The following is an 18,276-nucleotide window of genomic DNA, read 5'->3' as shown; positions in this document are numbered from 1 at the left end:
CGTGACTCTATACAGTAATAAAAGTACCTTGTAGTAAAAGGCAATTACAGCAGAAGGGGGAGTGGCTTCCAGGTGTAGTACACCACAACGGGGCGTGGCTTCCAGGTGTGCGCTGGGAGGCGTGGGAGCGCTGCGTATAGCCACACCCCTCCCGTGTGCTGGGCGTGGCTTGTGCAGGTGAGGGAAGGAGAGAGCCGATTGCAACAATTACAGGAAGAGCTCAGCCTGCGCCAGCCGAAAGCATTGATATTACTGTCTGCCCTGCGCGTTATACATATCCATATACAGGGTAGGGATAGCGCTGTATATACAGGAGGGCACGGAGGTGGGTGAGCGCCTGTGTGACCGTGAGTGCGGAGTACTATTGACGACTATGTGGGCTGTGGAGAGTGTCTGACAACCATGTCACTGCTGTGTGGCACTGCAGGGTGTCATTGTGTGCCGTGGGACTGGGAGAGACATGTATGTGCATGATAGTATATGTGTGGGTGAGGGGCAGAGCACACTCACACAATGGTGGTTATGCTTTACATGGTATATGGTTATATTGTAGTAAGTGTGTTGGTTTGATCTTGGCTGTGTGGGTGTGCAGTGGTGTGACTGTAATACATACAGAAAGTAGTCCAGGTCCTGCACATAGACATGGGAACGTATAGCACCGCACAACTACACACAAGTCCTTGTAGGGTATAGCACATTTGGCTATTCCTCTCTTTTCATTGTGATTATTTCATATACATTACGTTTGGCATCTTTAATGGTGGCCTAAGACATTGAGAACACCTATAGGGCTGATCGAGCCCACAGGAACTTTTCTCAAGAAGTTTTTTTTAACATCTTGAGAAAGTTTGGGCACGTCGTAAATCGTGAACATTCTTGTGTTTGGTTGAAGTCTATTGGGGCTTCCTCCAGTCAACAAGCTGATCAAGAAGAAAGCTCAAGATGTCAGTCGAAAAGAGGCTGAAGAAGCTGGAGGACATGGTTCTCAAAGGCCCCTATGGATGTGACTGTGAATCCCTCAGTGTGGAGACCCTTCTAGATGTTTTAATCTGTTTGTGTCAAGAATGTAATGCACCACCTCTCCGACGGGACAAGAATGTGACAGAATTCCTGGCCTGGGGTAAGAAACTGCATTTAGAACTAAACTTTATTGTGTGTGACATGAAGGGTAAAGCTAAAGCAGAAATTTGGATGATGTTTACATTTGGATTGTATAATTCTGCCTTTTAGATTTTGGGTTGGGGGTGCTATCCATTATATATCACTTCAGGAACATTTGGGTTCTGAAAAATTCATCGATCTGTGCAAGAAATAATTTAATTTCCTATCACATCAATTCTCTGAAATCCAACAAGAAGATATTATACATTAAATAGATGCATATAAAGCGCTCTACCAAGCTTTTATTATCCGGATCTGCTATATGGGGTAGTGCGCCATTGTTGTCATGTAAGATCATCAGCAGAATACAGACCTAGCGAACCCACTCCACCAGTGCTTTATGAGACGTGTGCTGTTAAGGGGGATAGGTGAGGGCTTGAGGTACAAATCTTTGCCCCCACAATTGAGAATTAAGGCAGCTTTTCTGCCGTTTTTGCATCCACTGACTTCTGTTTATTAGGGCAGCTGATAGATGTCATAACTTATGTCTTGGTGACGAGAACACATTAAGGTGAAGTTCACACTCATCCATCATTTGGGTCTATCAATCCCGGAAGACAGTTGAAAGAAAAAATAACATTGACTTGTATATGATAAAGCAGCCAAACTATGTCCATTGTCCATCTTGTTATCCTATACGTTGCCGTGAACTTGAACGACCGATGTCCTGGATAGCCTATATTTTTCACATCTGATGTCCTATTGGTTTCAAATTGGTTTCTCTTTGACTTCAATGGTGAAAAAAATGATTTCCAACCATTTATTTAGTTGTTTGTCATCCGTTCCATGACCGAACATGTACCAAATATGTGTAAACTTAACATAACATCTGGCCACTGAAGTATACTACCGCTGTGGTCGAAACTTGGACATAAAGTGGTTTTCTCATCTTGGACATTTCTGGCATATCCCCAGAATATTCCATAAATGTAGGATAGATGCAGGTCCCACCTCTAGGGCCTGCAACTCCGTCTAGAATGTGGCCCCTGAACCCCATTCTACCTTTTCTCGCTGCCTTCTGGCCACTGACTGACAAGGTAGTCGGGAGTACGGAAACAGCCATACTTGCTGAGGTACGCTGTTTCCGTAACTCCTATAGATGTAAAAGAGAGTTACGGAAATAGCGTAATAGCTTCTGTAACTCTTATTCACGTCAATGGCTTTACAGAAACCGCGTAGCTCCTCAAGTTTGGCTGATACGTACTCTCAACCTCTTCGTCAGTCGGTGGCTAGAGAGCAAGAAATGGTAGGACGGGGATCAGGGGGCCCCATTCTAGAGATGGGGGAGCGTCCCAGAGGTGGCATAATTTGTGTATATGCCATAAATGTCCAAGAAGGGAAAACCCTTTTAAGAGTTAGGAGACACACCGTGTAATCACTGCAGATTTTCCGCAATGGATTTAATTGAGGATAATCTGCGGCAGATTACAGTAGCAGCAGAGTAGATGAGATTTGAACAAATTTCGTGCATACACTGCAGGAAAAAATCCGCCTGAGACACCATCCATAAATTGACCTACGGTGAACTTTTTTTATTTTTATTCCGCAGAATGTCAATTTATCCTGGGGAATCGCTGCTCTATTGTTGCAAGTTTTCCTCATTGAATTCAATGGGGCAGTAAAACCTGCAGCCAACCGCAAATATTGAGATTTTTGCAGCGGAAAAGAAGCGATTCCACTGCAAGAAATTGCAAATCAGAAACAAAACTATTTTTGGTTCATAATACCAACGCGCGTTCCTTTGTTCTCTGTCCAGGTCGGCCTCCTGGGTTGATGTTTCATCCCATGTGAATGCTGCAGCGGCATTCCAAGAGGCCGGGCTGCACCGAGAACAGAGCGACGCGTCTCTATGACAATGCCCAGGTGGTAAGTATTCAGTTTTTTTTTTATAGCACTGTTTCCGCAGCAGGGATTCCGATTGAAAATCTGCACCACGATTTGGCGCGGTTTTCCAAGCAGCATTTCCTGCATGCAACCAGCCCAAGCAAAGCTTCACTCTCAATTTAGTGAAAGGGTACATGGACACAGCCGTATTATGGCTTCATTTTTCGGAGAGCTATAATAGCGTCCTCTACCTTACCATATGCCTCTGATTTCATACGGAGACATAAGGAGATTTTTTTTCTGTCGGATTTGTATGGAATACAACTGAGATATATTGATGACGTCTTCCATCGTACTCCGTATGCTGAGGTATTCTCTCAGGACGGAGCCTAAACTACAGGACCATACAGTCAGTACCAAAGGATCGGTACAGGCTTCGCGCCAGTGTGCATGAGCCATGACGTTAACAACAACATTGTTGAGAATTTTCAGAATAAACTTCATCTCTGGATTTCTCTGTCCTCCTTATGTATTTTAGCAGAGACTCCCCAATAACCTTGTTGTGCGCCATTCATTCATGGCTCAATAAAGAAATTGAGTCTCCTAAATTTCCATTTTCAGTATACTGTGATGTTCCATACTGAAATATTCATTTGTTATGCAGTTCCCTAATCCATATTATATCAGCACGTTACAGTTTACTCTGTCCTATAGTCTTTGAATGGGAGACAGATTACCGATTGTAACCTGCTAAGGGTGAGTTGATGGCCTATCCTCAATAGCTTATCGGTCAGGGTCCGACACCCGGGACCCCCACCGATCAGCTGCTTCGAAGGGGGTGAGGGGCTCGTACGAGCGCTGCTTCCCCTTCTTTTCTAATTGCTCACTGTGAATCGTGGACACGCGTATAGTGGCGATTAACAGGTATTGCACCCTTCTCCCATTCACTTCAATGGGAGAAGGCAACACCGCTAAATAAGGATAGACAATCAATTTTTAGGGTATGTTCAAACGGCTTATTTTCAGCCGTTTTTCAGGCCGTAAACTGCCCGTTGATTTCAATGGGAAAAACTGTTCCTTTCCCACGGGGCGGATTTTAAAAATGACGCGTAAAAAATGGCCCGTAAAAAAGTGCATGTCCCTTCTTGCGCTGTTTTTGGAGCCGTTTTTCATTATCTCAATAGAAAAACCGCTCCAAAAAGGGCTGTAAAAAACTGCTGAAAATCTGTGTTTTCCCTTGAAAATTGCTCCTGTATTTTACAACCTTTTTTTGTTAAGCGTGTGAACATAGCCTTGGGGATTGGAAATCCCCTTTAACATATTCTCAAAGGTTCACCAGAATTGGGGTTACACACGGACACTTGTGATTCGACCGCTTTATTAGGAACTGTTATTTAACGGGTCAGTAAAAGCTTTAAGCACGACTTAAAAACAACTCGTTCACACTCCTAGTCCGTCTTATCGATACGTTTGTAGCGCAGAAGTCTGAAGAAAATATGAAATTTGCATGTGCGTGTAATTCCTGCTATTCACATGGATGGCAAATGTGCACAGGCGGTAGAAGAGGATCTCCTTGCTCAACATGGTGCGCGCTGTTTGAGGAATATAACGCAGCTTCTGAGTTAGAACAGATCTTCCCTGAAGTTGCTTACCGCCACTTTTCTGTGCGCAGAATTCTTTTTGTCTTTTTGTTTTTTCAATCAGTCATTCTGTATGCGGCTTAAAAACCACTCGGCATCTTTTCTGAAACTTCATTTGTGTTGGAAAAAAATTCTAGGGCCTAATAAATATGGCGGGCATACTGAACCGCATTCTATTCAATGCTATTCTAGACGCAACTGCAAAATTGAAGCTGTAACAAACTAAGGCTCTGTTTACATTGCGTTTGGGCTTTATGTTTGGCGCGTAGGCTGCACGTACATATACTGCCGTGTGGACGTATACGGAGATAGTAGCAGGTAGTCCATTTTCTACAGCTGCTATCAGTCTTTGCTGCTGCTGAGGCCACGTTGTTAAATGTATATGCGTGCTCTGTCACTTTTGTCTGCTCCAGACATGGACATCACATTGTTAATTTCCCCAGTTTATACCGGAGAACATCCGTAAGAGCCGTCATTTTACCTATGTATACATACAGTCTATCACTGTGTACAATTAATCTGCAGCAGTTAAAAAGAAAAGTATTGTTTTCCTGTGATGCCTCAGCTTATTAAGGGGTAAATCAAAGCAGCCGGTAGGGTGTGACATCTTGTCATGCTGTGACATCACTGTCACCCAACCTGTCCCCTGACCACAGTTTGGTATCGGTATCTATGAAATTCTCATGGTTCAGACTGGTCTTTCTGGCTTCCTATATATCTTGCCGTTGTCTGTTGCTCAAATTTCATCTTTTGATTTGGAGATCCATCTTTCGTGTCACTAAATGGGTCTAGGTTTATACTTTTATCTGTGGGGTAATGCTGTTTTAGGCTGGATTCACATGGAACAGAAATGCTGCGGACTTTCCGCACGGAAATTCGGCAGCGGATTGCAGTACCAGTTATGTGGATGAGATTTAAACAAAGCTCCTGTTCATGTTACTGAACATTTTCTGGATGGAAATCAGAGCGTTCTTTAGGTTTTCAAATGTGCAGCATACTCATTGTGTTTTTACCCTTTTCAATGTAGAACTATGATGTTAGGAACTCCGTCTCCCTGAACTGTATTCAGACCCGGAAATGCGGCCGACATATGGTCCGTATATCATGGACCAAACACGGTCGAGTGCATGAAGCAGGTCTATTCACGCAGTCAAATCACTGGTTTATTTTTTTGTCGCAGTTTTTTTTTTTAAATAATGCAAAAATCACGTTAAAGAACATGCTATTTGACCGCACTGCGTGAATAGACCATTTTTTTGTTTGTTTGTAATCATGTGGATTACTATACCTTTTTGTATTACAAGCCTAGGTTACAAACTAAATTGCTACTTTTAGTGTGGAAAACTGCAAAAAATGTTTATAGCTTCCCAATAAGGCCCTATTCACACAACGGGGTTTCCTGGCCGTTCGACGGCCGTTGAAAAAACGTCCGTCACACGGCCGCAGTAGGAACACTAGACCCCAAATGGGGCTATTCACACGACCATTTTTTTTGACGGCCCGTCAAGAAATGGGACATGCCCTATTTTCGGCCGTTCGCCCGGCTCCCATAGAAGTCTATGGGGCCGGGTAACACACACGGCCATCACTGGAATGTGCTCCAAGTGACGGCCGTGTCTTCCGTTGCGCTCTCTCTCTCTCCTTCACCTCCTCACAGTGCGAAGTGCATGTGAGGAGGAGGGTATATTTTTGCTCCCTGTAGGAGCGAAATCCCCGGCCACAGCTCCAGGAGAAGTCCCTGACGTCACTGTCCATATATGGACAGTGAATGCAGGGACTTCTCCTGGAGCTGTCCCCTACAGGAAGGTAAGGGGGGTGACTATGTACAAGGGGGCTGTGGCAGTATCTATAGAAGGTAGTGTGTGGCACAACCCACAGGGGGGGGGGGCCTGTGGCACAACCTACAGGGGGGGGGCTGAGTGGCACTACCTACAGGGGGGCTTTGGCAGTATCTATAGAGGACAGTGTGTGGCATTATCTACAAAAAAAATTTACAAATGAAATTCATCCGATTTTAAAATGGACAGGGATGCAAAACGGGTCAAAATCATCCATTAAAAATGGAAACACGGCCCGGAACGGATGCAAGACAGCCGGGAAAAACGTCCAAAAACGGCTGTTTTTATGGGCCGACACTCGGACCCTGTCGTGTGGATAGAGCCTAATTTTCTATTTTGTTCATAAAAGTGATTATTTGAGTTCTGAAGTAATAAATAGCTATTTCTTTCAACCAGTGATTCCCAGCTATAAGGGAACCCCTGAATAATATTTCTGCTCCTGGAGAACCTGTATTGATTTATACCACACACAAGCTTGGTGTAGGAATGGGTACATTTTATACAGTATGATGGTTGATTGGCCCCATATCAGGTTTCTTCTTTAAACACGGAACAAAAATGCTACGGATTTCTGTTCGGATTTGCACACGGAAAATCCACATCATATTACAGTACTATTATCGGAGCTAGATTGCTTTTTACTGGATTTCTATAAAGGATTTCACCCTTTTTTAATATAGAAGTGGTAAATATCCTGTGAATCCGCAGCATAATCTGCACGTAGCACAGGTTTTTTTTGCGGATTTGTTACGGAAAAATCTGCAGCAAAACGGCTACTGGTGTGAGTACCGTTTGGGCTTGTCTGCTCATAATGGAATTGCTGCAGAAAATTTCCTGCGTTTTTTTACTCCAGGAAATAGTGCACATTTTGCTGCACTTTTTTTTCAAGCCTGTGTAAGGTGATATCGCTGAAAAACGCAGGAATTCAGTCCACTTTCCGCAGCGGTAATTGACATGCTGCGGAACTAAAAATGTAAATCCAGACGGAAAATATGCAGCAATTCTGCTACATGTGGACAAGCCCTTTCAGAGACTGGTTTTGCTCCTGCCTTCTAGGGAACCCCTGATTACATTCTAATCAACTCTAGGGCTGGGGATTAGTTCTTTAAACCATGCACTATAGTCGGGATCTCTTTCCTATTGATTTCAGTGGCAAAAAACGAGTGCAGCAAGGCAGCTCAAAGATTTTCTGCTTAAAGAGGCTCTGTCACCAGATTCTCAAATCCCTATCTCCTATTGCATGTGATCGGCGCTGCAATGTAGATAACAGTAATGTGTTTTTTTTTTTTTTAAAAAACGTTCATTTTTGGCCAAGTTATGAGCTATTTTATATATATGCAAATGAGCTTTGAAATGGACAACTGGGCGTGTTTTTATTCGTATGTCCAACTGGGCGTGTATTGTGTTTTTAACTGGGCGTGTTTACTTGTTTTACTAACTGAGCGTTGTGGAGAGAAGTGTATGATGCTGACGAATCAGTGACCAATCGGCATCATGCACTCCTCTCCATTCATTTACACAGCAGCATCGTTCTTACTAGAACACGATGTGCAGCCACATACACAAGTGTCCTGATAATGAATACACATGACCTCCAGCCTGGACGTCATGTGTATTCAGAATCCTGACACTTCTGACTCTTTTCTGTGAGATTTCAGGCAGCCGTGCGTAATCTCGTGAGATTACAAGGTAAACGAGATTTTGTTTCCCTTGCTGGAAATCTCACAGAAAAGATTCAGAAGTGTCAGGATTCTGAATACACATGACGTCCAGGCTGGAGGTCATGTGTATTCATTATCAGGACACTTTTGTATGTTTGGTGCACCTCGTTTTAGTAAGAATGTTATGCTGCTCTGTAAATGAATGGAGAGGAGTGCATGATACTGATTGGTCACTGATTCGTCAGCATCATACACTTCTATTCACAACGCCCAGTTAGTAAAACAAGTAAACACGCCCAGTTAAAAACACAATACACGCCCAGTTGGACATACGAATAAAAACACGCCCAGTTGTCCATTTCAAAGCTCATTTGCATATATATAAAATAGCTCATAACTCTGCCAAAAATGAACGTTTTTAAAAAAACAAAACGTTACGGTCATCTACATTGCAGCGCCGATCACATGCAATAGGAGATAGGGATTTGAGAATCTGGTGACAGAGCCTCTTTAAGACATCCATCTGTAGTCACAGCAGAAAACATAGAAGTACAAATTGTTTTTCATGCTCTATTAATATTCCAAAAATAAAAGATAGTTTGAAGAGGTTAAATGAACAGTATGGGACAGTATATTTTTATCTTCCATTGCAGAACTACGTAAGGAATATACAAACTCCATGCAAATGGAGCCTTGATCACAATGGAGTACAATCCAACATGGTATGAATTTGAATGCTGTTGGGTCACATTATACTATAGCGTTGGGCTATTTTTCACTGTAAGCAGGAAATAATCCTGCATGCCAATTTTCCTTCCTTTGTCTCTCCATCCGCGTGTCTGTATTCTCAGTCTGTTTGTTATCCCTTATTTTGATTGCCTGGGCTTCTCTGAGTTAAAATTGGTTTGTACATGGAATCCTAAATGATTCTGCTTTAGTTCCAAGTTTGTTACTCTAAGGAAAAAAAAAATGAATGGTTTCTGCCGCCTGTCCTTCAAGTGATGTGACGGAGCTTGTTTTTCTGGTAGAACATGTCCATGCAAAACCCTGGAGAATGTGAACTTCTCTAACCAACTTCTTGAGGCCCTAATGAAAAAAGTTTTGGATTTATGGCTGCGAGACTTTGTAGATCAGATGCATGTAAATACGTTCTCTGACTCTCATAATGGCCAGAAACTTCTTACAGATTTAGTTTTTTGTTATTTTTGGGAGTCGAGGCCGATACAAATTCAAATTGTGACACTGGTGTGTTGTAATGGGCTAAAGCGAACCGGTTATCTTTCCGCAAATGCATTTAGTAGTTTCTTTTAATGTAATTAGATGGTGGTTTTTGGAGTTTTGCAATTTTCCACTGTGCTGGTTACCCTTTTTCTTCTTTGGGTGCTGTGTTCCTGTGCATGGCTCTTCTGCTCACAACAGCCACTGAAACGTTGGCAAACAAGAAAAGCATGAATTGCCCCAGTGGTCATGTTACCAATAGGCACACTCTGGGCATAAAGGGTGTGGTAATGTGAGTCAGCGGCAGGAGGGAGACCCGTTTTTTTCTGTGGAGCGCTTTCTCCTGTGTGTATGACTATTCATAATGAGCGGATGTAAGCTAGTCAGTATCTATGGATTACAATTTTAATTTTTTTTTTGTCTTTATCTAAAACAAAAAACTGCATGTGCATTGTGGCAGCACCAGCCGCATTGCTAGGGTGGGCACATGCCCTGAGCGCAACTAGGAAGGAAGATAGGGGGATGCCTAAGCTCTGGCCGGGTGTTCCGCTTCTAGAGGTAGCCCCTGATGTCACTGTCCATATCTTGTTGCAGAAAAGTGGATTTTATTCATACAGTAGTTTGATGTCATGAAAAAAATAGAAAGTGACTTTACATAGAGGACGTTTCGGCCAAGCCTTGGCCTTTGTCATGGTCGCTGTATATGGTGGAAGATTAAGACCTGTTCAGAGATGAGCGTTTAATTTTTTTTATTTTTTTTTTAATAGTCCCATCCACTTTTGAGACTTTTTTTTGAAAAAATTGTCTAGTTAGGTTCAAACCTCAAAATATGAACGATTTTTCAACACATTCTAGACCCAGACACAGTAGTAAATCTGCCCCATTGCTTTATTTTCATCATATTAATGACAGTCGTTTATTTCAGGAGTTGTGGTTAGCTTGATACAAGACTAAATATGTTTAACCAAGCTAAAGGCCCTTTTACACTGACCAATTGGCCGGTGCAGCGAGCGCTGATCGAGACCTTGTTGATCCATGCTCGTTTGCTCCTGTCACACGGATCTATGGAAGGGGACGAGCGGTCGTTACTCCGATCGCTTGTCCCCATACGTTATCATGTTGGCAGCGTTTGCTCGTTCATCTGATCGCTGCCCTGTTTACACACGGCAATTATAGGCAATGAACGCTCGTCTGCCCGATAATCGCCCGGTGTAAAACACACTTAAATCTCTGCTGTTTAACTGGTTCCTTATTCACAGGAATGTAAGGATTTGCAAATGCCATTCACACATTGCAGGTATTCTATTTATCGGGTAAAAAAAAAATGCACAATTGGGAAACCTAGCATGGTCTTTGGTTGCATCCATGTTCAATGGGCATAAGTGATGGGCAACTGATACAAGATGCCATTTATAGCACATCATACCTTTGCAACTAAAAATATTTTTGTGGCACAGACCATTTCTTACTCGTGTCATTGGAAAAACAAGACCGTGGGTGTAGGCTACTGCCACTAGGATGTGACACTAAGCCAAAAGTGTTTAGCTGCTTCTTCACAGGCTATATCACTCCTCCAGCCGTTTTAGCTTAGTTTCCGTTTCCACTTTTCTGTAGGATTCTGCTCTCTTATTTTTACTTTTATTCTTTTAGTTTTTTTCCCTCTAGATGAGCCACGCAGATGACACTGTCTCTCTGTTATCCCTCTTTTAAGCAGGGCGAACAGTGCCATATATACCGTGCTGTTAAAGCGGCTCTGTCACCAGATTCTCAAACTCCTATCTCCTATAGCATGTGATCGGCGCTGCAATGTAGATAACCGTAAAGTTTTTGTTTTTTTAAAAACATTAATTTTTGGCCAAGTTATGAGCTATTTTATATATATATGCAAATGAGCTTTGAAATGGACAACTGGGCGTGTTTTTTTCGTTCTGTCCAACTGGGCGTGTATTGTGTTTTTAACTGGGCGTATTTGTGTATGACGCTGACCAATCAGTGACCAGTCGGCGTCAACACTCCTCTCCATTCATTTACACAGCAGCGATGTGCAGCCGCACACACAGAGATGAACGTTAATCAAGTGTCCTGATAATGAATACACATGAAATCCAGCCTGGACGTCATGTGTATTCACAATCCTGACACTTCTGACTCTTTTCTCTGAGATTTCCAGCAAGGGAAACTAAATCTCGTTTACCTCGTAATCTCGCGAGATTACGAGTGGCTTGCTGAAATCTCACAGAAAAGATTCAGAAGTGTCAGGATTGTGAATACACATGACGTCCAGGCTGGAGGTCATGTGTATTCATTATCAGGACACTTGTATATGTGGCTGCACAGCGTTCTAGTAAGAACGCTGTGCAGCTGTGTAAATGAATGGAGAGGAGTGTTGACGCTGACTGGTCACTGATTGGTCAGCGTCCTACACATAAACACGCCCAGTTAAAAACACAATACACGCCCAGTTGGACATAACGGAAAAAAAACGCCCCGTTGTCCATTTCAAAGCTCATATATCAAATAGCTCATAACTTGGCCAAAAATGAACGTTTTAAAAAAAACAAAAACGTTAGTTATCTACATTGCAGTGCCGATCACATGCTATAGGAGATAGGGATTTGAGAATCTGGTGACAGAGCCTCTTTAACACCCTTCTCACAAAAGGCAAGGGGGACAAGAGCACCAGGGCTCCTCTGTCGCCCACCAACTTCAAGAGTCTCTGTCACCACATTATAAGTGCCCTATCTTGTACATGATGTGATCGGCGCTGTAATGTAGATTACAGCAGTCTTTTTTTAAATTCGAAAAACGATCATTTTTGATGGAGTTATGACCTATTTTAGCTTCATGCTAATAACTTTCTTTTTGACACCTTTTACTTTTTGACCAAGTGGGCGTTGTGGAGAGACGTGTATGACGCTGACCAATCCGCGTCATACACTTCTCTCCGTTCATTTACACAGCACATAGTGATCTAGCTAGATCACTATGTGCATAAAGCTAAAATAGGTCATAACTCAGTAAAAAATTATCGTTTTTCTAAATAAAAAACACTGCTGTAATCTACATTAAAGCGCTGATCACATCATGTACAAGATAGGGCACTTATAATGTGGTGACAGAGCCTCTTTAACCCCTTCCCGACATTTGACGTATCCATACGCCAAAGCCGGGGAGGGGGAAGTATGGAATGGGCTCATGGAGTGAACCCGCTCCATACGATGCCGGTGTCGGCTGTTTGTTACCCTAACTCTGAAGTGTCGGGTGTATGTTCACACGTCCTATTTACGGACGGAATTCAGGCGTTTTTCGCCTGGAATTACGCCCGAAAAAACTGGTCCAAGCTGTCGGCAAACATCTGCCCATTGAATTCAATGGGTCTTACGGTGTTCTGTGCAGACAGGCTTTTTTTTACGCGCCGCTGTCAAAAGACTGCGCGTAAAAAGACGGCCACCTCAAAGAAGTGCATGTCACTTCTTGGGATGTAATTGGAGCCGTTTTTCATTGACTCCATTGAAAAAACAGCTCCAATTACGTCCGTAATTGACACCGAGAAAAACGCGTGCACTTGCAAAAACGTCTGAAATTTAGGAGCGGTTTTCGCCTGAAAACCGCTCCGTAATTTCAGACATATTTTACGTTTGCGTGTGAACATACCCTAGCAAACGGCATCGCTCTCGAGTGCGATCCCGCTCGATTAACTTGTTAACTGTCGCAGTCAATAGCGACCGAACCATTTAAATCGTTAGAAAGATGGGGGCAACCCCTCTAATAGCTCATCGCGATGGTTGCTATGGCTGCCTGGGGGCCTAATGAAGGCCCCCAGGTCCGCCATCTTTGTGCACCTATTAAGCCCTGCCCCTGTCAGAATCACAATATACTGGTTTTTATTGGTACCATTTTTTAGTACATGCAACGTTTTGATCCCTTTTGATTACATTTTATTTAGAGCTTTGGTGACCAAAAACAGTGATTTTGGCATTTTATATTCTTTATTCCTTACGGCGTTCATTATGCGCTAAAAATTACAGTTTTACTTTATTCTGTGGGTCGATCCGATTACGGCGATACCATATGTATATCTTTTTTTGTTTTGCAGCGTTTGTACAATAAAATCACTTGTTTATAAAATTATTTTATTTTTAAACTTTCATTTTTATTTGCCTTTTTCCAATTTTACATAACATTTCAATACAACATTGAACTTTGAAAAACAATTTAACATTTGCCAAAATGTATCGACATAATTACCTCCACAAAATATTACACAGTAGAACGTCCATACAAGAAAGAGTTTAGAGTTTACAATTATTTCCAACCCATAGCCAACCATCCCATTCCACCTCCAGTCGTCCACCCCACCATAAAGACCTGTGCAAGTATTCTAACCATACCTGGTATTGTCCTAATATCTTTCTCCCTGATACCTCTAGGATATCCACAATGCTCCCAAGGAACCACTAAGGTGTTCTCTTGCGTACCACGCTGTCTGTCGAGACGAGGACATCAATTCTCTGATCTCCTGATCATCGAAATTGAGTAACAATGAATAGTTTCCATTTGGCGAAAAAGTGGGTTGTTTCCTTTTCTTTATGTCGTTCTGTTTCTAGACACTCTATGTTCAAAAGCTTCTTCAGCTGTATAATCACCTCCGATAGTGTTGGGACTTCCCTAAACAACCAGTTCTGCAATAAACATATTTTTGCTACCATGAGGACAGTGTGGATTATTGAGGGCACCTGTCTAGAAATCGCCGTATCCTCCTCCTCAGGCAAAATGATTTTATTTTATAGTGTCACCATATTCTGAGAGCCATAACTTTTTTTTTTATTTGTCATGGGAGGGCTCAGAAGGAAAGGACCACCATTTGGCCTACTGGGGATTTTCTGGTCCGAAGTCATGTATGCAGAAGCCCCTGAGGTACCAGTACAGTTGAAACCCCCAAGAAGTGACCCAGTTTTAAAAACTACACCCCTTAAGGCATTCATCTAGAGGTGTAGTGAGCATTTTGACCGGAGACATACACCCCATAAACTGTAATGTGGGTTCTCCCGGGCATGGTAATACCCTCAATGTGGCTGTTCTCAGCTGCCTGGGCACACAGCAGGGCTCAGAAGGGAAAGATGAGGTGGATAAGATGTGCGGAGTGCATCAGGGTAAGTAAAACTGGGGTAGATTAAAAATCTAGGGATGTATGATACATTTTGAAGCACTCTTTCATATGGAGCCTTAGTTTTTCGGGACACGTGTCACATTGATATATTGTGTCCTCCCTTATCGCCCTCTTATAGCAGACTTTGCACCTCTTTTGACTTTTTCCCTTCTTGCCAGTTTGGGGAACTTCTCCTGGAAAGTGTTGCCCTGGTACAATGCGTGTGGCCTCGCTTCGAGAAGTACTGGGGGCCCCCCTTCTTGGTCCCTAAAAATTTGTTTCTTGATAACCACCTCTTGAAATTCCAGGAAAGTTCACGTCTGGCCTGCACATCGACGTAGCACATCGACGTAGCACGTACGCATTGTATAATGCCATCTGTATGATGTGCACGGCCAGCTTCTTATACCACACCGCATGGCGCTGTAGGGCTTCAGGACTTGATCTGACAAGTCCACCCCTCCTATGTACCTATTGTAGTCCAGGATGCAGTCTGGTTTGGGGGTCTCTGTACTGGTACGCTGGTATAAAAATAATCCAGGTAGAGGTGGTAACCCTGGTCCAGCAGTGGGTGCACCAAATACCACACAATTTTTGCATTAACTCCCAGTAAGGGGGGGGCATTCTGGGGGCTGAATACTGGTGTCCTTCCCTTCATATATCCTAAATTTGTAGGTATACCCTGATGCACTCTCGCACAGCTTATACATCTTCACACCATAACTTGCCCCCCTACCCGGCAGGTACTGGCAGAATTGAAGCCTCCCTTTAAAATGTACCAGGGACTCATCAATAGAAATACACTTCTCGGGGGTGTATGCTTGGGAAAACCGGGCACTGAAACGGTCTAATAGGGGTCTCCGTTTATACAAACGGTCAAAACTGGGGTCGTCTTGGAGTAGGCAATGCTCATTAGGAGAAGTGAAGTATTGGCTCTTTTTTTTTTTTTTTTTTTTTTTTTTTAGGGTTCAATTCTGAAGTTGCTTTGAGGGGCCTAAATATCAAACACCCCATTTTAGAAACTAAGTATTCACAACAGCATTTAGAAAGTTTATGAACTCTTTATGTGTTTCACAGGAATTTAGAGCAAAGTAGAGGTGAAATTTACATATTTATTTTTGTCAGAAAATCCTCTTTATACCATTTTTTTTCTATAACACAAAAGGATTTATCAAAGAAACGCAACTTAATACGTATTGCCCAGATTCTGCAGTTTTGAGAAATATCCCACATGTCGCCCTAGTGCGGTAATGGACTGAAGCACCGGCCTCCGAAGCAAAGGAGCACCTAGTGGATTTTGAGGCCTCTTTTTTATTAGGCACCATGTCCGGTTTGAAGAGGTCTTGTGGTGCCAGAACAGTGGAAACCCCCAAAAAGTGACCCCATTTTGGAAACTAGACCCCCTTGAGGAATTCATTGTAGTTTTCTTGGGGTGTATGTGGCTTTTTGATCAGTTTTTTTATTCTATTTTTAAGTTGCGTGGTGACTAAAGACAGCAATTCTACTATTGGTTTTTTATTCTATTTTTTTACAGCTATCACCGTGCGCTCTAAATGACATATTCACTTTATTCTGCGGGGCGATACGATTACGGCGATACCAGATGTTTATAGGTTTTTTATGTCTTATGGCGTTTGCACAATAAAATACGTTTTGTAAAAAATCATTTACTTTTTGTGTTACCTTATTCTAAGAGGCAGAAAGTTTTTATTTTTCCATCAATAAAGCCGTGCGAGGACTTATTTTTTGCGTAACGAACTGTAGTTTCGATCAGTACCATTTTTAGGTACATGCGACTTTTTGATCTCTTTTTATTCCATTTTTTTGGGAGGTGAAGTGACCAAACAATTGTGATTGTGGTACGGTTTATTATTTTCTTTTACGGCATTCACCGCGCGGGATAAATAATGAAATAATTTTGTAGTTCAGGCCGTTACGGACGCGGCGATACGAATTATGTATAGTTTATTTGTTTTTCTATGTTTATTAATAATAAAGGACTGATAAGGGAAAAAGGGGGATTTTTACTTTTATTACTTTTAAAACTTTTATTTTCTTATTTTTACACATCTTTTTTTAACTGTATTACTTTGTCCCACTAGGGGACTTGAGGGCAGGAGGCCCTGATCGCTATTCTAATACACTGCACTACATGCGTAGTGCAGTGTATTAGAACTGTCAGCTACTCACTGACAGCAAGCATAGTGGGTCCTGACTTTGTCAGGACCCACTAGGCTTCCGTCGATGGCATAGCCGGACGCCATTGTTTGGTGTACGGTTGCCATAGTCACCATCGCCGGCCGCTATCGTGTAGCAGGCCGGCGATGGTAGCTTAACCCCTAAAAAGCAGCGATCTCTATTGAACGCGGCTTTTAAGGGGTTAATCAGCGGGGACACAGCGATCGGTCCCCGCTATCGGAGCTGTGGCAGCTGCTGTATAAGACAGCAGCTGTCACAGCTCATGTATGTGTCGGGAGGACGGCCGAAACGGCCGTTACTACCGAGACGTACTATTAGGTCATGGAGCGCGAACGATACAGCTGCCATGACCTAATAGTACGTCCAGGAGCGGGAAGGGGTTAATGATAGTGGTGCCGACTACAGGTCCCTTCACACCCCGGGCTTGAACGAAGCGTTGATGCAATACCAGACCCAGACCATGGAAAAGAGTGGAGCAGTTTCTGGAAAAAAGCAGCCATGTTTTTCGAATCTCATAGAACCCATTTTTTATAGGCATTGATATAATTTTTAAACCGTTATCTCTCTGCGGTTAATCTTGGGGGATGTATAGGATTGGATGGACTTGAATAGGATTCTCTTTTTGTTTCGCTCCAGTTTAAAGTATACCTCCACTCCTGAAGAATGTTGCTCTTCCTCCTGATATTTAGAACTATTGGTGGGAGATGCTGCAATGGAGGCCAGGCCAGTTGCTAGGATTGCCAGCATGACTTTGTTTTTGTTTTGGATGTACAATTGTGATATCAAAATGAATCCCCGTGCAAGATTACCACATAGGAAAAAAGGCATGAAGAAAAAAGATGGTGAAATGTTTGTTTCTTCCACCTTGATTTTCTAGTATTAGCAGTTTTCTACTTCCTACCATTAAAAGGACATTAGAACAGAGTTTATGGAAGATCATGTTGAAGTACCACATGTAACAAGTGCATTTTCTATAGGGAATAATAACAAACTTTAAATTAAACTGTGATGGAAAGGGCATTTTTGACCACCTTATATGTAATTGCTTCTATTCGTAAGCATATAAGCAGAGGGTGATTTCCTTTTAGACTTATTTTTTTTTACCATAAAGAATTTCTAAAGCCTAACCATGATGTTGAAACACTAGCCAGTGTCAGACTTGGCTTTCTTAGGCCCACGAGTGGGAATTATTCTTAAAAGGTAACTAAACATTTATAGAAGTTTTGATCGGCGAGGGTTTGAGCACTGAAACCCCCACCAATTAGTTTCTGATCAACTCTCCTCAGAAAGCCGAGCGAGTTATGTACAGGCTCAATTGATAGTCTTTGAATCTGTACTCCGCTTGCTCGGCTTTCCGAGGAAAGTTGATCAGAAACGAAGCAGCGCAGTTCTCACCCGAGCGATTCTCATGCTTTGTTTTAGCGATGGGTGGGGGGGTCTCCGTGGTCAAACCCCGCCGAACAAAACTTCTGACATGTCACTATGACGCGTCAAAAGTTGTTCTTAAAAGTCTAGTTGCCCTTCGAGGCCCATCAATACAAAACATGTGCACGTCCACTTTTAATTGCAACATTATCTTTGTTCTT

At 42.6% G+C, this 18,276-nt stretch overlaps 1 protein-coding gene across 1 annotated transcript in view; it reads left to right on the top strand.

Annotated features, from left to right (window-relative positions):
• Positions 1 to 221: 221 nt before the first annotated feature.
• Positions 222 to 18,276, top strand: part of CDC42BPG (CDC42 binding protein kinase gamma) — a 227,571-nt gene continuing 209,516 nt past the window's right edge. Inside the window, exon 1 of the mRNA XM_075838724.1 lies at positions 222 to 1,120. Coding sequence (XP_075694839.1) covers positions 943 to 1,120 — 178 coding nt within the window. The 5' untranslated portion in view covers positions 222 to 942. The remainder of the gene's footprint in view (positions 1,121 to 18,276) is intronic.

Source organism: Rhinoderma darwinii, chromosome 9 (genome assembly GCF_050947455.1).
Source record: "Rhinoderma darwinii isolate aRhiDar2 chromosome 9, aRhiDar2.hap1, whole genome shotgun sequence".
Classification (NCBI taxonomy): domain Eukaryota; kingdom Metazoa; phylum Chordata; class Amphibia; order Anura; family Rhinodermatidae; genus Rhinoderma; species Rhinoderma darwinii.
The sequence above is the reverse complement of the archived record's forward strand: the minus strand, read 5'-3'. Positions and strand labels throughout refer to the sequence as shown.